We start from the raw sequence: 14803 nt of genomic DNA, 5'->3' as shown, positions 1-14803 counted from the left end.
CTGTAGGTAGACTGACCTCAGTTTATGAACCGAAATGTCACATTTGTTCGTTTTTGGATTTCACAAGAATATAATGCATCACATACGCTGCCAATTTTGCACTGGCACCTACAAAGACTGGAAAAGTCTGTAATTTTTTTCGTAGTTGCGCTTCAAGAGAGGCAGAACCTAAAAATAAAATCCAGAAAATCACATTGTAAGATTTTTACATACCGTAATTAAATTGTATTTTATTGCATGAATTAAGTATTTGATCACCTACCAACCAGCAAGAATTCCGGCTCTCACAGACCTGCTAGTTTTTCTTTAAGACGCCCTCCTACCCTGCACTCATTACCTGTTTTAATTGCACCCGATTTTAACTCGTTACCTGTATATAAGACACCTGTCCACATACTCGATCACACTCCATCTCCACCATGGCCAAGACCAAAAAGCTGTCTAAGGAAACAACGGACAAAATATATAGACCCGCACATGGTTGGGCTACAAGATAATAGGCAAGCAGCTAGGTGAGAAAGCAACAACTGTTGGCACAATTATTAGAAAATAGAAGAAACACAAGATGATTGTCAATCTTCCTCGGTCTGGGGCTCCATGCAAGATCTCGCCTCGTGTGGTAAGGATGATTCTGAGAAAGATCAGGAGTCAGCCCAGAACTATGTGGGAGGACCTGGTCAATGACCTGATGAGAGCTGGGACCACAATCTCACACAATACTGTTCGTAACACACTATGCCTTCATGGATTAAAATTCTGTAGGGCACTCAAGGTTCCACCAACACACATGTCCAGGCCCATTTGAAGTCGCCAATGACCATCTGGATGATCCTGAGGTGGCATGGGAGAAGGTCATGTGGTTAGATGAGACCAAAATAATTTTTTTTTTTGTATCAACGCCACTTGCCTTTTTTGGAGGAAGAAGAAGGATGAGTGTAACCCAAAGAACACCATCCCAACCGTGTAGAATTGTGGCGGAAACCTCATACTTTGCAGGTGCTTTTCTGCAAAGGGGACAGGACAACTGCACCATATTGAAGGGAGAATGGATGGGGTCATGTGTTGAGATTTTGGCCAACAACGTCCTTCCCTCTGAAAATGGTTTGTGGCAGGGTCTTCAAGCATAACAATGACCCAAAACACAGCCAGGGCAACTGAGTGGCTCTGTAAGAAGCATTTCAAGGTTCTGGAGTGGCCTTGCCAGTCTCCAGATTTGAACCCAATAGAAAACCTTTGGAGGAAACTGAAACTCAATGTTGCCCAGCGACAACCAACAAGAAAAATCTGGAGAAGATCTGTATGGAGGAGTGGACCAAAGTCCCTGCTGCAGTGTGTGCAAACTAGGTCAAGAACTACTGGAAATTTCTGACCATTGTAATTGCAAACAAAGGTTTCTGTACCAAATGTTAAGTTCTCTTTTTTTCTATTGTATCAAATACTTATTTCATGTAATAAAATGCAAATTCATTATGTAAAAATCATACAATGTGATTTTCTGGATTTTATTTTTATATTGTCTCACAGTTGATGTGTACCTTTGATAAAAAATTATGGACTTCTCCAGTCTATGTAGGTGGGAAAAATTGCCAGTGTATCAAATACTTATTTTCCCCACTGTAATTCCCATATCGTACTTCAAAGTTCCTGACTATTGACTGACTTCCTTGGAGTTCAGCTTCCTCTTTGTTTCTCTTAAAGGGAACCTGTCACCCCGAAAATCCCGGGTGAGGTAAGCCCACCGGCATCAGGGGCTTATCTACAGCATTCTGTAATGCTGTAGATAAGCCCCCGATGTTACCTGAAAGAGGAGAAAAAGACGTTATATTATACTCACCCAGGGGCGGTCCCGTTGCTGGTCCGGTCGGATGGGTGTCTCTGGTCCGCTGCGGCGCCTCCCACCTTCATTCCAAGACGTCCTCTTCTGATCTTCAGCCACGGCTCCGGCGCAGGCGTACTTTGTCTGCCCTGTTGAGGGCAGAACAAAGTACTGCAGTGCGCAGGCACCGGAAAGGTCAGAGAGGCCCAGCACCTGCACACTGCAGTACTTTCCTCTGCCCTCAACAGGGCAAAGTACGCCTGCGCCGGAGCCGTGGCTGAAGATCAGAAGAGGACGTCTTGGAATGAAGATGGGAGGTGCCGCAGCGGACCAGAGACACCCATCCGACCGGACCAGCAGCGGGACCGCCCCTGGGTGAGTATAATATAACGTCTTTTTCTCCTCTTTCAGGTAACATCGGGAGCTTATCTACAGCATTACAGAATGCTGTAGATAAGCCCCTGATGCCGGTGGGCTTACCTCACCCGGGATTTTCGGGGTGACAGGTTCCCTTTAAATCCACCATCTTGATTCCCAGATTTCATCCTGTTTTTTTAGTACTGTATGCCCTGCTTGATGCGTCAGTACAGCATCACCTGGGCAGCTAAAGCCAGGCCGGTGCCATATCTTGCTGTTATGGTAAAACTTTGATTATCATTGTATTCTTCTAAATAATTAAATGGTTTATAAGTCTTAGTCCGAGGTGTAGAAGTGTCATCATCTTCATTAGAATGGCGTAAAATAGGCTGTGCAATCATCGTTAACTGATAAGTTTTTGTCCCCACCCACCCCATTGAGAATGGCATTGGTACAGTTGATGCAATTTTGTCATACAGTTCTGGTTTTATAAGACAAAATAACTCCATATAATGCCTTAGTTGCTATCATTTTCAAAATGAATGGATTTTGCCTTTTTTTTCTTTCCCCTCTTGTATAGTAATAGTTTGTTACACTTTTTGCTGTGTCAGTGGTGTGAACTATATAGTTACTTACTGTAGATTGAAAAAATACCAAGGTCCATGAACTTCAACCTTTCTCCACCATTTATACATTTTGTCACTAATTTAACTATAACCCACAATATTATTTGTACTGAGGGAATGGTCCAGCCCTTTTTTAAAAGCTCCTATAGTGTCTGCCATTACCACCTCTTGTGGTAGGGTATTCCACAGTCTGACTGCTCTAACTGTAAAGAACACTTTCCTATGTAGGTGCCAGAATTGGCTTTCTTCCACCCTTAATGAGTGCCCCCTAGTCCTCAGTATGGCCTTTGGAAGGAATTAGTCATGCACCAGTCCTTTGTACTGGTCACACATATATTTATACATGTAAGAGAGATCTCCTCTAAGACGTCTTTTTCTAAGCTAAACAATCCCAACTTTTCCAACCTATCATCATGTGAGAGGCCTTCCATCCCTTTTAATTATCTTGTTGCCGCCTTTGTTCTGATTCTATCTTCCAAATATCCTTTTTAAAATGTGGAGCCCAAAACTGGATCCCATATTCTAGATGTAGCCTCATCAGTGATTTATAAAGGGATAATAATACATTGGGATCACTGCAGGGCCGGCGTCTTCACCCGGCGTCCCCGGGCCCTGAAAAAATGGGGCGCCCACTTGTGGCCGGGACACCAGGGGGCCTGGTCCGCTCCCCCAGCCGCTTCGGCACTACTTGAGCTCAGCCATCACTTAAACAAAGATGGCCACGCACAGTGCACTGTGCAGCTGTGTCTGCTAGTAATGACGCGGCCGGGCCGACACACAAGCAAAGTTAAAGGCACAGTGCCAGCCCGACCGCATCATTAGTAGCAGACACAGCTGCAGAGTGCACTGTGGGTGGCCATGTCTGTTTAAGTGACAGCCATCAAGCAGCGCGCCCTCCATAGCCACATGCCAGAGGAGCCTGATGGGCGACAAGCCTGGAGGGGGTGAGTGAGGCTTGTCTGTCTATGTCTGTGTATGTATGTATGATGTGCATATCTGTGTATATCAGTGTGTTTGACTGTACATATTTATGTAATTTTGTGCATTTGTCTTCAAATATATGTCCAGTATGTACATATCTGCGTATTGTATGTGGACATGTCTGTGTTGTACTGTATGTGTGTGCAGATCTGCGTATTGTATGCATGTGCATATCTGCGTTTTGTACTGTATGTGTGTGCATATCTGCGTATTGTATGTGTGTGCATGTCTGAGTACTGTATGTGTGCATGTCTGAGTACTGTATGTGTGTGCATGTCCGGGTACTGTATGTGTGCATGTCTGAGTACTGTGTGTGTATGTGTGTGTCTGAGTACTGTGTGTGTGTGTGCATGTCTGAGTACTGTATGTGTGTGCATGTCTGGGTACTGTATGTGTGCATGTCTGAGTACTGTGTGTGTATGTGTGCATGTCTGAGTACTGTGTGTGTGTGTGCATGTCTGAGTACTGTATGTGTGTGCATGTCTGGGTACTGTATGTGTGCATGTCTGAGTACTGTGTGTGTATGTGTGTGTCTGAGTACTGTGTGTGTGTGTGCATGTCTGAGTACTGTATGTGTGTGCATGTCTGGGTACTGTATGTGTGCATGTCTGAGTACTGTGTGTGTGTGCATGTCTGAGTACTGTATGTGTGTATATGTTTACGTATTGTGTGTGTGTGCGCGCATTTCTGCCTATGTGAAGGATGAGGGGGAAGGCTAGGCCCTGTGTAGTATATCTATATTTTTCTGCCATATCTGTGCATCATAAATCGTGGTATGTGGGCCCACTGAGACTCTCTTGCCCGGGGCCCACAGAAACCTGGAGCCGACCCTGGATCACTGGAATTTATTTTTTTTTTTATACATCCTAAAATCTTGTTTGCTGTTGCGGCTGCTTCTTGACATTGAGAGCGGCTGCTCAGCTTAACCCCTTCCCGCTGCGGCACTTTTTCGTTTTTGTGTTTTCGTTTTTCGCTCCCCTCCTTCCCAGAGCCATAACTTTTTTTTATTTTTCCGTCAATATGGCCATGTGAGGGCTTATTTTTTGCGGGACGAGTTGTACTTTTGGACATCACCAATGGTTTTACCATGTCTTGGATTTTTTTTCCCGTTTTCTAGTACAAGTGCGGTGAAATTGCAAAAAAAGTGCAATCCTACACTTGTTTTTTGATTGGCTTTTTTGCTAGCTTCACTAAGTGCTAAAACTGACCTGACATTATGATTCTCCAGGTCATTACGAGTTCATAGACACCAAACATGTCTAGGTTATTTTCTTTATCGCCTCTCATTGGGGGACACAGGAACCATGGGTGTATGCTGCTGCCACTAGGAGGCTGACACTATGCAAATAACAAAATTAGCTCCTCCTCTGCAGTGTACACCCCACCGACTGGCATTAAACTCTTCAGTTTAGCTTAGTGTCAGTAGGAGGTGGACACGGGTCTTTCATTAGACCCTTATCTACCTCAATGTGCGTCGTTTCTTTTCAGGTTTTCTTCCAGAGGGATACAGGGTGAGCAGTCACGCCTGTAGTCCCACAATACGGACTATGAGTACGGCGTGTACTGCCACCCCGTATCCTCATAGATCCCTCTCCAGGACCAAGATCCTAGCACAGAAGCGTGCTCAGAAGTCCGGTCCTGGCTCCGTCCCCCACCCACTCGCCTACCAGAGCCTGTCGGTCGGAGGAGACGAGGACGTCCATCACAGCTCCGTGGACGTCTCATTCCCCTCAGGTTAGTAACGGCGTGGGATGTTTAGGTGAGTATTTCCCCCTGGCGGGCTCTCCATTCCCCCGGGATCTTTTCTCCAGATGTCCCCCGGTCCTCCCTCATGGCGTTGTTTTGGGGGGATCCCAGGGACAGCCACGGGGGCTGTGGCTCATTTTCCTCCGGGGCTCTCCTTCATTGGCGGCCGCACAGCCACGGTGTCTCCCTTGTGGAGTCTCGGCCTGGCGGGCTGCCGCGCCGCTCCCCCATCGCTTCTCGGCGGCCGCTGTGTGTCCTGTGTCTGCACGGCGTCCTTGGCAGGGTGCCGTGCCGCTTGCTTTCTGCGGCGCTCCGACGCCGCCACTCTCCAGCGGCGCTCCGGCGCCGCTATTCTCAGGCGGCGCTCCGGCGCCGCGATCCTCTGGCGACGCTCCGGCGCCGCGATTCTCCGGCGCCGCGATTTTCCGGCGGCGCCGGCCTCTAGTTTGGGTCCCGGCTTCTGCCGGGGCCTGCCTCTGGCGCCGCGGCCCCGCCGGTTCCGTTCGGGCAGCCTTGGCGGACTGCCGCTCTTCTCGGACTCTGCGGCGCGCTGCTCCGGCGCCGCGGTTCCCTTCTCCGGCGGCGCCGGTCTCTAATTTAGGTCCCGGCTTACGCCGGGGCCTACTTCCGGTTTCTCGGCTCCTCACTTCCGGTTCTGCGGGCGGGCTTCTTTCCCGCCCGACATACTGCGCCCTGCCCACCGGCGCCTCTGCGTCTGGCTCCACCCCCTTCCTCGTGGGTCCCTCGGCCGGTGTGCACCGCTTCTCACAGCAGCAGCACTCGCATCTTCTGTGGCTCAGCATCGCAGAATCAGCACCTCAGGGAAGTTCTCCGCCGAGGACAAGTGGGACATCTTCCAGGACCGGGTCCGTGAGTAGCTGCACTGCAGACTGACACCCCCCTCTGCCCACTGTCCCCTAACCCACTGGCATCTTCAGGGTCCCTAAAAATGTCTACCTCTAAAGGGGGCCGCTCTCGTCCCCCTACCTCTTCATCTTCTGCCTTAGTCACGTACTTTGCATGTTCGTCCTGTAACAGCAAACTTCCCTCAGGTCAGTCCTCCCCGCTGTGTCAGTCCTGCAGCAACCCGATTGTTCCCACCGCCCAGGATCCCCCGGCTGTTCCGCCCGAGAGTGATCCCCCCATCCCAGGCTGGGCCGCTTCTCTGTCACAATCGGTGGCCGATTTAACACGGGTGTCTCAAACCCTGGTGTCCGCGCTGGATCGGTTACCCCTGCAGACCCCTGCAGTGGCCAGCGGGTCGCAGGAACCGCCGCCCGAGCCCTCCTTGATTAGCCACAAAAGGTCCAGACAGCAACGTCGGTCTGAGTCCTCTTCGCGTTCCATCTCGCCGCACGGCCCTCCCCCGCGGTTGGTGTCGCACCGTTCCTCCTCCCCTGAGTCAGGCGAGGCTTTATCTGATGCGCCCTCAGAGGAGATGTCGGAGTTGGATCCTAGCCAAATCGCCACCATGAGTGAGTCGGTCCAGAACCTCATTCGGGCTATAAACCAAACCTGCGGCATTAAGGATCCCTCTACGGAACCCGCAGATCAGGCGGTTTCGTTTAGACGGGCCAAACCACCTTCAAGATTTTTTGCCCCTCATCCTGAATTCGAGGAAATCCTGACCAGAGAGAGAGAGAATCCGACCAGACGTTTTCAGAGGGGAAAACGCCTGGGGGTGTTATATCCTTTTTCACCAGATCTTACCGCCAATTGGACGGTCTCTCCCTCGGTGGATCCACCTGTGTCCAGGCTGTCCACCAACACGGTGCTCCCACTGTCCGGCGGAGCGTCTCTGAAGGACTCTAACGACAGAGTTATAGAATCCTTCGCAAAATCTGCCTTCGAAGCGGCTTCAGCAGCGCTATGCCCGGCCTTTGCTTCCACTTGGGCCTCAAAATCCATCTCAAAATGGGCCAAGGATCTGCGGCGAGGTATCCTGGACGGGGCTCCTCCCGCGCAATTAGCGGAACTTGCCAACCAGATTTCCCACGCTGGTGAATACCTGGTTTCCGCCTCCCTGGATGTCGCGTCTTGTGCGGCTCAGGCTTCCAGCAATGCCGTTGCCATCCGCCGGACCGTTTGGCTCAAGGCCTGGCAGGCGGACTTGTCCTCCAAAAAGTCCCTCACTAGTCTGCCCTTCCAGGGCTCTCGTCTCTTTGGTTCCCAGCTGGACCAGATCATTAAGGACGCCACTGGGGGCACAAGTTCCCTTCTCCCCCAGGCTAAACCTCGTCGCCCTCCTCCTAGACGGCAGTTTCGCTCGTTCCGGCCTTTTCGTCGTTTCGCTGCGTCAAACTCCTTTTCCCAGCAGCAACAGAGGCCACAGGCACGTCAAGAGAAGAAGGCGGTGTCCTTCAGGCCCACTCCGTCCTGGCGTCCTCGCTATTCCCAGGGTAGATCGTCCAGGCCCAGGACTGGAAGATCCACTTCCGCATGACTCTCGGCAAGACTCCAGCCCAACTCCCAGGTTGGGGGGCCGTCTTCTCCGTTTCAGGGACGTCTGGATTTCCGCAGTAGAGGATGCATGGGTCAGGGAAGTTGTGTCTTCGGGATACAAAATAGAGTTCGCCTCCCGACCCAGAGATCGTTTCTTCCAATCTCGTCCTCCAAAAGATCCCGCTTTGGTTCCGGGCTTCTTCGCAGCCATCGCTTCTCTGCTCAAATCCGGGGTAATCGTTCCCGTCCCAGAAAAGGAACGGTACACGGGTTTCTACTCGAACCTCTTTGTGGTACCGAAAAAAGACGGCAAGGTTCGTCCCATTCTGGACCTCAAATTGTTGAACAGGAGGGTTCGCCTGAGACACTTCAGGATGGAATCCCTTCGTTCAGTAATTGCTTCCATGGAGGCTCAGGAATTTCTTTGCTCTATAGATATCCAGGACGCCTACCTACATGTTCCAATATTTCCCGGACATCACCGTTTCCTGCGCTTCGCAGTGCAACAAGATCATTTTCAGTTCGTCGCCCTGCCGTTCGGTCTCGCAACCGCGCCAAGGGTGTTCACGAAAATCATGGCGGCGCTGATGGCCATTTTGAGAGTCAGAGGCTTGGTTCTGTTTCCATACCTCGACGACATCCTCATCAAGGCTCCGTCCTTTGCTCAGGCCCACGAAAGCTTGTCCATTGTTCTCGACACCTTATCCCGTTTCGGATGGCTGGTCAACCGGAAGAAGTCCTGCCTTATTCCTTCTCAGCGCATCATCTTTCTGGGCATGCTCTTCGACACTCGTCAGTCCAGAGTCTTCCTTCCCAAGGACAAGAGATCCACCCTTTGTCGGGACATTCTCTTGCTCCAGGGTCCTCGGCCTCCCTCCCTCCGATCGGCCATGAAGGTTCTGGGGAGGATGGTAGCTACCTTGGAAGCGATTCCCTTCGCCCAATTCCATTCTCGACCCCTTCAGCAAGCCATTCTGTCTCAGTGGGACAGGTCGGTCTTCTCCCTGGATCGGCCGATCAGACTCTCCTTTCGGGTCAAGCGGTCTCTCAACTGGTGGCTGACGTCTCCTCTCATCTCCCAGGGCAGGTCCTTCCTTCCGGTTCACTGGCAGGTGGTGACAACGGATGCCAGCCTGATCGGCTGGGGTGCGGTTTTTCGCCACCTGACGGTTCAGGGCCGTTGGTCGCTACAGGAGTCCGCGCTGCCGATCAACGTCCTCGAAATTCGGGCCATCTTTCTGTCCCTCCGCCATTGGGAAAGGATTCTCAGGGGCCTTCCAGTCCGGATCCAGACGGACAATGCCACGGCTGTGGCATATGTCAACCATCAGGGGGGGACTCGGAGCTCCTTGGCCCTTGCCGAGGTGTCCAAGATCCTCCTTTGGGCAGAGGCAACGGTTCCGGTGATATCCGCGGTGCATATCCCCGGCGTAGAAAACTGGGCCGCCGACTTCCTCAGCCGCGAGGGTCTCGCGGCGGGGGAATGGTCCCTGCATCCGGAGGTCTTCCATCAGATTTGTCTTCGATGGGGAACTCCGGATGTGGATCTCACGGCGTCTCGGATCAACAGGAAGGTTCCACAATTCGTCTCCAGGTCACGCGATCCTCTCGCAGTGGGCGTCGATGCTCTGGCCATTCCTTGGTCACAGTTCGAGATGCCCTATCTGTTCCCACCCCTTCCATTACTTCCCAAACTGTTGAAGAAGATCAAAGCGGAAGGGGTGCCGGTCATCCTGATCGCCCCGGATTGGCCCAGGAGAGCTTGGTTCGCGGAGCTCGTCAACCTTCTCGCGGACGCTCCCTGGCGCCTTCCAGACAGGCCCGATCTGCTGTCCCAGGGTCCTATCTGCCACCCGAATTCTCGGTCGCTCAGTTTAACGGCGTGGCTGTTGAGACCGCGGTTCTAAGAGCGTCCGGCCTTTCGGACCGGGTCATTCACACCATGATTCAGGCTCGGAAGCCTTCGTCTTCCAGGATCTACTACCGCACCTGGAAGGCCTACTTCCGTTGGTGCGAGTCCAACCGCGTGCCGCCTATGGTTTTTTCCCTGCCTTCTCTTTTGGCCTTCCTTCAGGCAGGACTGGATTCGGGCCTGGCTCTTAGTTCCCTGAAGGGTCAGGTCTCTGCGCTTTCCATCCTCTTTCAGAAGACCTTGGCCTCTCGGCCACAGGTTAAGACCTTCTTTCAGGGGGTAGCCCACGCCGTCCCGCCGTACAGGGCCCCTGTGGAGGCATGGGACCTAAACCTGGTACTGGACGTTCTGAAGGTTTCTCCCTTTGAACCTCTTAGGGAGATTCCTCTATCAGTTTTATCTTGGAAGGTGGCCTTTCTTGTGGCCATCACGTCCATTCGCCGCGTTTCCGAGCTGGCGGCACTGTCTTGCCGCCCTCCGTTTTTGGTCATTCACCAGGACAAGGTGGTCTTCCGACCTCCACCTTCTTTTCTTCCTAAGGTGGTTTCCACCTTCCACCTCAACGAGGACATCGTTCTACCTTCCTTTTGTCCAGCTCCGACTCATCCTCTGGAGCGATCGTTGAACAAGCTGGACCTAGTCAGGGCAGTGAGGATTTATCTGGATAGAACATCCTCTTTCCGGAAGACGGATTCATTTTTCGTCATTCCTGATGGCACGCGCAGAGGCCAGCCGGCTTCTAAAGCGACTATTGCTCGCTGGATCAGAACGGCAATTTTGGAGGCTTACCGGGTCAAGAACAGAGTGCCCCCTCCTGGGATTAAGGCTCACTCTACTCGGGCAGTCGGCGCCTCCTGGGCGGTGCACCACAGGGCTTCCGCCCTACAGCTTTGCAAAGCGGCAACTTGGTCTTCCATCCACACGTTCGCCAAATTTTACAAGGTCCATACCTACGCATCGGCGGACGCCAGCCTAGGCAGAAGGATCCTGCAGGCGGCAGTGGTGAGTCCTCTGACCTGATGGAAGTCTGTTTTCCCGCCCTTGGGACTGCTTTGGGACGTCCCATGGTTCCTGTGTCCCCCAATGAGAGGCGATAAAGAAAACAGGATTTTTGGTTGCTTACCGTAAAATCTGTTTCTTGGAGCCTCCATTGGGGGACACAGCACCCTCCCAATGTTTTTTGTTATATGTTCTCTGACTGTTCTCACGTTTACAGTTCTCAAGTTTGTGGTTATGGTTTTTCAACCTTGTTCTTTCTCCTACTGCTTTCTCACTAACTGAAGAGTTTAATGCCAGTCGGTGGGGTGTACACTGCAGAGGAGGAGCTAATTTTGTTATTTGCATAGTGTCAGCCTCCTAGTGGCAGCAGCATACACCCATGGTTCCTGTGTCCCCCAATGGAGGCTCCAAGAAACAGATTTTACGGTAAGCAACCAAAAATCCTGTTTTTTATCGAAGTGGTGAAAAAAAAAAATCAAAACTTTGCCATTTTCCAATACCCGTAGCGTCTCCATTTTTCGTGATCTGGGGTCGGGTGAGGGCTTATTTTTTGCGTGTCGAACTGACGTTTTTAATTATTCCACTTTTCTGCAGATACGTTCTTTCGATCTCTCGTTATTGCATTTTAATGCAATGTCGAGGCGACCCAAAAAAACGTAATTCTGGCGTTTCTAATTTTTTTTCTCGCTACGCCGTTTAGCGATCAGGTTAATGCTTTTTTTTATTGATCGGGCAATTATGAACGGAGCAATATATGTGTAGGTTTTTTTTTTGTTTTAATTTGGATGGGGCGAAAGGGGGGTGATTTTTTTCATATTTTTAAAAGCATTTTTTTTAAAAAAAAACTTTTGCCATGCTTCAATAGCCTCCATGGGAGTCTAGAAGTTGGCACCACTGGATCGGCTCAGCTACAGGGTGGCGCTCACAGCAGGCCTGCATCAGTAACCATAGAAGTCTCAAGGACCTCTATGGTTACCATCCTGATGCATCGCTGACCCCCGATCATGTGACGGGGGTCAGCGATGCGCTCATTTCCGGCCGCGCGGCTGGAAGCGGTAGTTAAATGTTGTTGTCAGTGTTTGACAGGGGCATTTAACAGGTTAATAGCAGCTGGTGAATCGCGACTTCACCCGCTATTGCGCGCACATGTCAGCTGTACAAAACAGCTGACATGTCGCGACTTTGATGTGGGCTCACCGCCGGAGCCCACATCAAAGCAGGGGACCTGACATGCGCAGTAATAGTACGGCGCATGTCGGGAACGAGTTAATACTCTGAATACTCAAGTCCTTCTCCTGTTCTGTAGTCCCGAGTATACTCCCCATTTAATGTATATGCAGCAATAGGATTACTCTACATTTATCTACATTAAATCTCATTTGTTTTCTCAGTGTCAGATTTTAGTATCCTACATAGTTTGGTGTCGTCAGCAAAGACTGACACTTTATTCACAATCCCATCTACAAGGTCATTAATAATAATAAGGTTAAAAAGAATCACTCCTAGTACAGATCCATGCAGTACTCTACTGCTGACTTTATCCCATTTAGAGAACGTACCATTTATGACGATTCTTTGTTTCCGGTCATTTAGCTAATTCCTTACCCATCTGCATGTAGTTTCCCCCAGTCCTTGCCTCTGTAGCTTCGGTATAAGGCTGTTATGTGGTACAGCATCAAATGCCTTTTCAAAGTCCAGATAAATCACATCAGCCGCAGTACCTACATCCAGATTTGCACTCACCTCCTCATAGATTGTGTCTAACTAACGTGTGGTTTCTATCTTTCATGAGTCCATGCTGGTTGTCAGTTATTTTATTCCCCCCAATATATTTCTTCAGGTCATCTCTTATGATGCCCTCCAAAACTTTGCACACTACAGAGGTCAGACTTACCGGACGTTAGTTGCCTGCATCCACCGTTTTACCTTGGTAAAATATTGGTACCATGTGAGCCATCCTCCAATCCCTTAGTGTTTTCTTGTGTATGCATATTGGGTCAGTTACACACTAGCAGCATACACGTTTTCTGTTTTTTGGCAGTGCCCATCCGCTTTGATGTTTTCCTACAATCGAATAGTTTACAGGCTAGTTTAATTTTCTTGAAACGATTAAATTCAGAATGTCCAATGAAAGCGCCGCACGGGGGGCAAACAATCATATCTGTAAGAAATGTGTGAGGAGCGAACAATGTGCTGATCACCTGTGTTGTCGCTGTGGGATGCTTACTTAGGTCAGTAGACCACCCTGTGATGCAGAAAGGAGGTGTGTGTAATAGTAGGGGGCCTCCGCATGGGACACCTCTGTTCGTTATCCATATGCCCTTCCTAAATCCTGCATTTTGATTCTCTTTTCTTTCCTGGCAGGAGTTCCATTTGGAATATGACAAGTTAGAAGAACGGCCTCATCTGCCATCCACGTTCAATTACAATCCTGCTCAGCAAGCCTTCTAAAGACTTCCCTGTTCATGGGGTATGGCTGTCTCAGCACAATACTCAACATAACTGCAGAACTGATGTGGCTCAGGCATCCTGGTTTTAATTCCTTGAGGATCTGGCAATTGTCTCATGCAAAGGGATCATCACTTGAGGTCCTGCCTTACTAATTATGTGCTGCCCAACAACTAGAATTGTCACTTTTTTCTTTAGTTTGAGCAGGGTCTGATAATTTTTTTTTTTCCTCTTTTGTTTTGTTATCATTTTATGCCAGCAGACAGACCTAGGTCTGTACACAAACACACGTAAGAACAGAATACTGACAGTCTACCACTCGGATTCCAAAATGTACAAACAAGAGTGAGCGAGAGAGAGACAGAAACAAAATTAGACAGCAAAGTTTGCATTGTTCATTGTAGCACTATTTGGTAATAAAAGAAACACATGTTTGTGCATTTTTATGTGAAGATCCTTCTCGTATTTCATTTGGAAAGATGGGCAAGGTCAGCTTCCTTCATTTTACTTCCCCTCTTGTTTCTGAAAGGCAATTTTCTGCCTTGTTCAGCCCCTTCACGGCCAGAGGAGCATGTATCTCCTTGCGGTGCAAGGATCTGCAGGCCCCTGTGGCAGGGAATGGGCAGACAAAACCAGTAATTCACTCTTAAGGAGAAAGATATTGCCGCAACCTTTGGACAATTTCCAGAGTTGTGTATTACTGAGCTTCATCTTTCCAGAATGAGCAAAACACTGTCCAGTCTTTGTTACGATTTTGTAATAAATGTGTACATTTTTTTTTAAATTTTTGGACATCACATGAATAAAGGTATGTATGTACGAATGTGTATATATTATATATATGACACCTATTTTGGAAATGTTTGCCCTGCTGTACCTCATTTTTAGGAGGTGTGCATGGATGCAATATATGAAAATGGGACATTCTGGAACTGCTGGTCAGGGGACTCCATTGTCGCCCTGTGCACTAAAGGGCCAGATTTTCAGCAGCCAAGGACATCCATACCCAAGTGAACGTGATGGGACTTAAAGAAGTGAACTGAGACAATTCACTCTGGCTGTTTGAACAGCAGCGTTTCATAGGAAAAAAAAATAAAAAAGATCAATCTTGTATTTTCTGACCACATAAAGGCTTCTTCTCTTTGTAATAAAGTAGAAAAGCTCTCCTCACCGCAGTGTTGACTTTGATTTGAGATCGTGAAGTCATTTGTGCAATCATAAGATGGATTGATTCCCTCTAAAACGTAGAGGAGTTCTACTTCCAGGGTATTTGTAAGGAGAGGCGACCAGCACTGAGGAATTGAATGTAAGTAATAAAGACCACCCGTCTGTCTCCAACGCTGTAGAGCAGTAGATGACCTGAATTGTGTATGTCACACCAATTTATAGATTAAGATTGGAACGTCCTCCCACATTTCCACTGTAAGGTTAACGGCGTTTGTTCTGTTAAGCTTTCCAGTACTAGCAATACATTAA

General features: G+C 49.4%; 1 protein-coding gene across 1 annotated transcript in view; it reads left to right on the top strand.

The window, feature by feature from the left end:
• The window catches only part of CNOT2 (CCR4-NOT transcription complex subunit 2), a 106275-nt gene extending 91778 nt beyond the window's left edge, over positions 1 to 14497 (top strand). Inside the window, exon 15 of the mRNA XM_069764613.1 lies at positions 13244 to 14497. Coding sequence (XP_069620714.1) covers positions 13244 to 13330 — 87 coding nt within the window. The 3' untranslated portion in view covers positions 13331 to 14497. The remainder of the gene's footprint in view (positions 1 to 13243) is intronic.
• Positions 14498 to 14803: the final 306 nt, after the last annotated feature.

The sequence above is a fragment of the Ranitomeya imitator genome, chromosome 4 (genome assembly GCF_032444005.1).
Source record: "Ranitomeya imitator isolate aRanImi1 chromosome 4, aRanImi1.pri, whole genome shotgun sequence".
NCBI lineage: Eukaryota > Metazoa > Chordata > Amphibia > Anura > Dendrobatidae > Ranitomeya > Ranitomeya imitator.
This window is presented reverse-complemented; position numbering and strand designations above follow the sequence as displayed.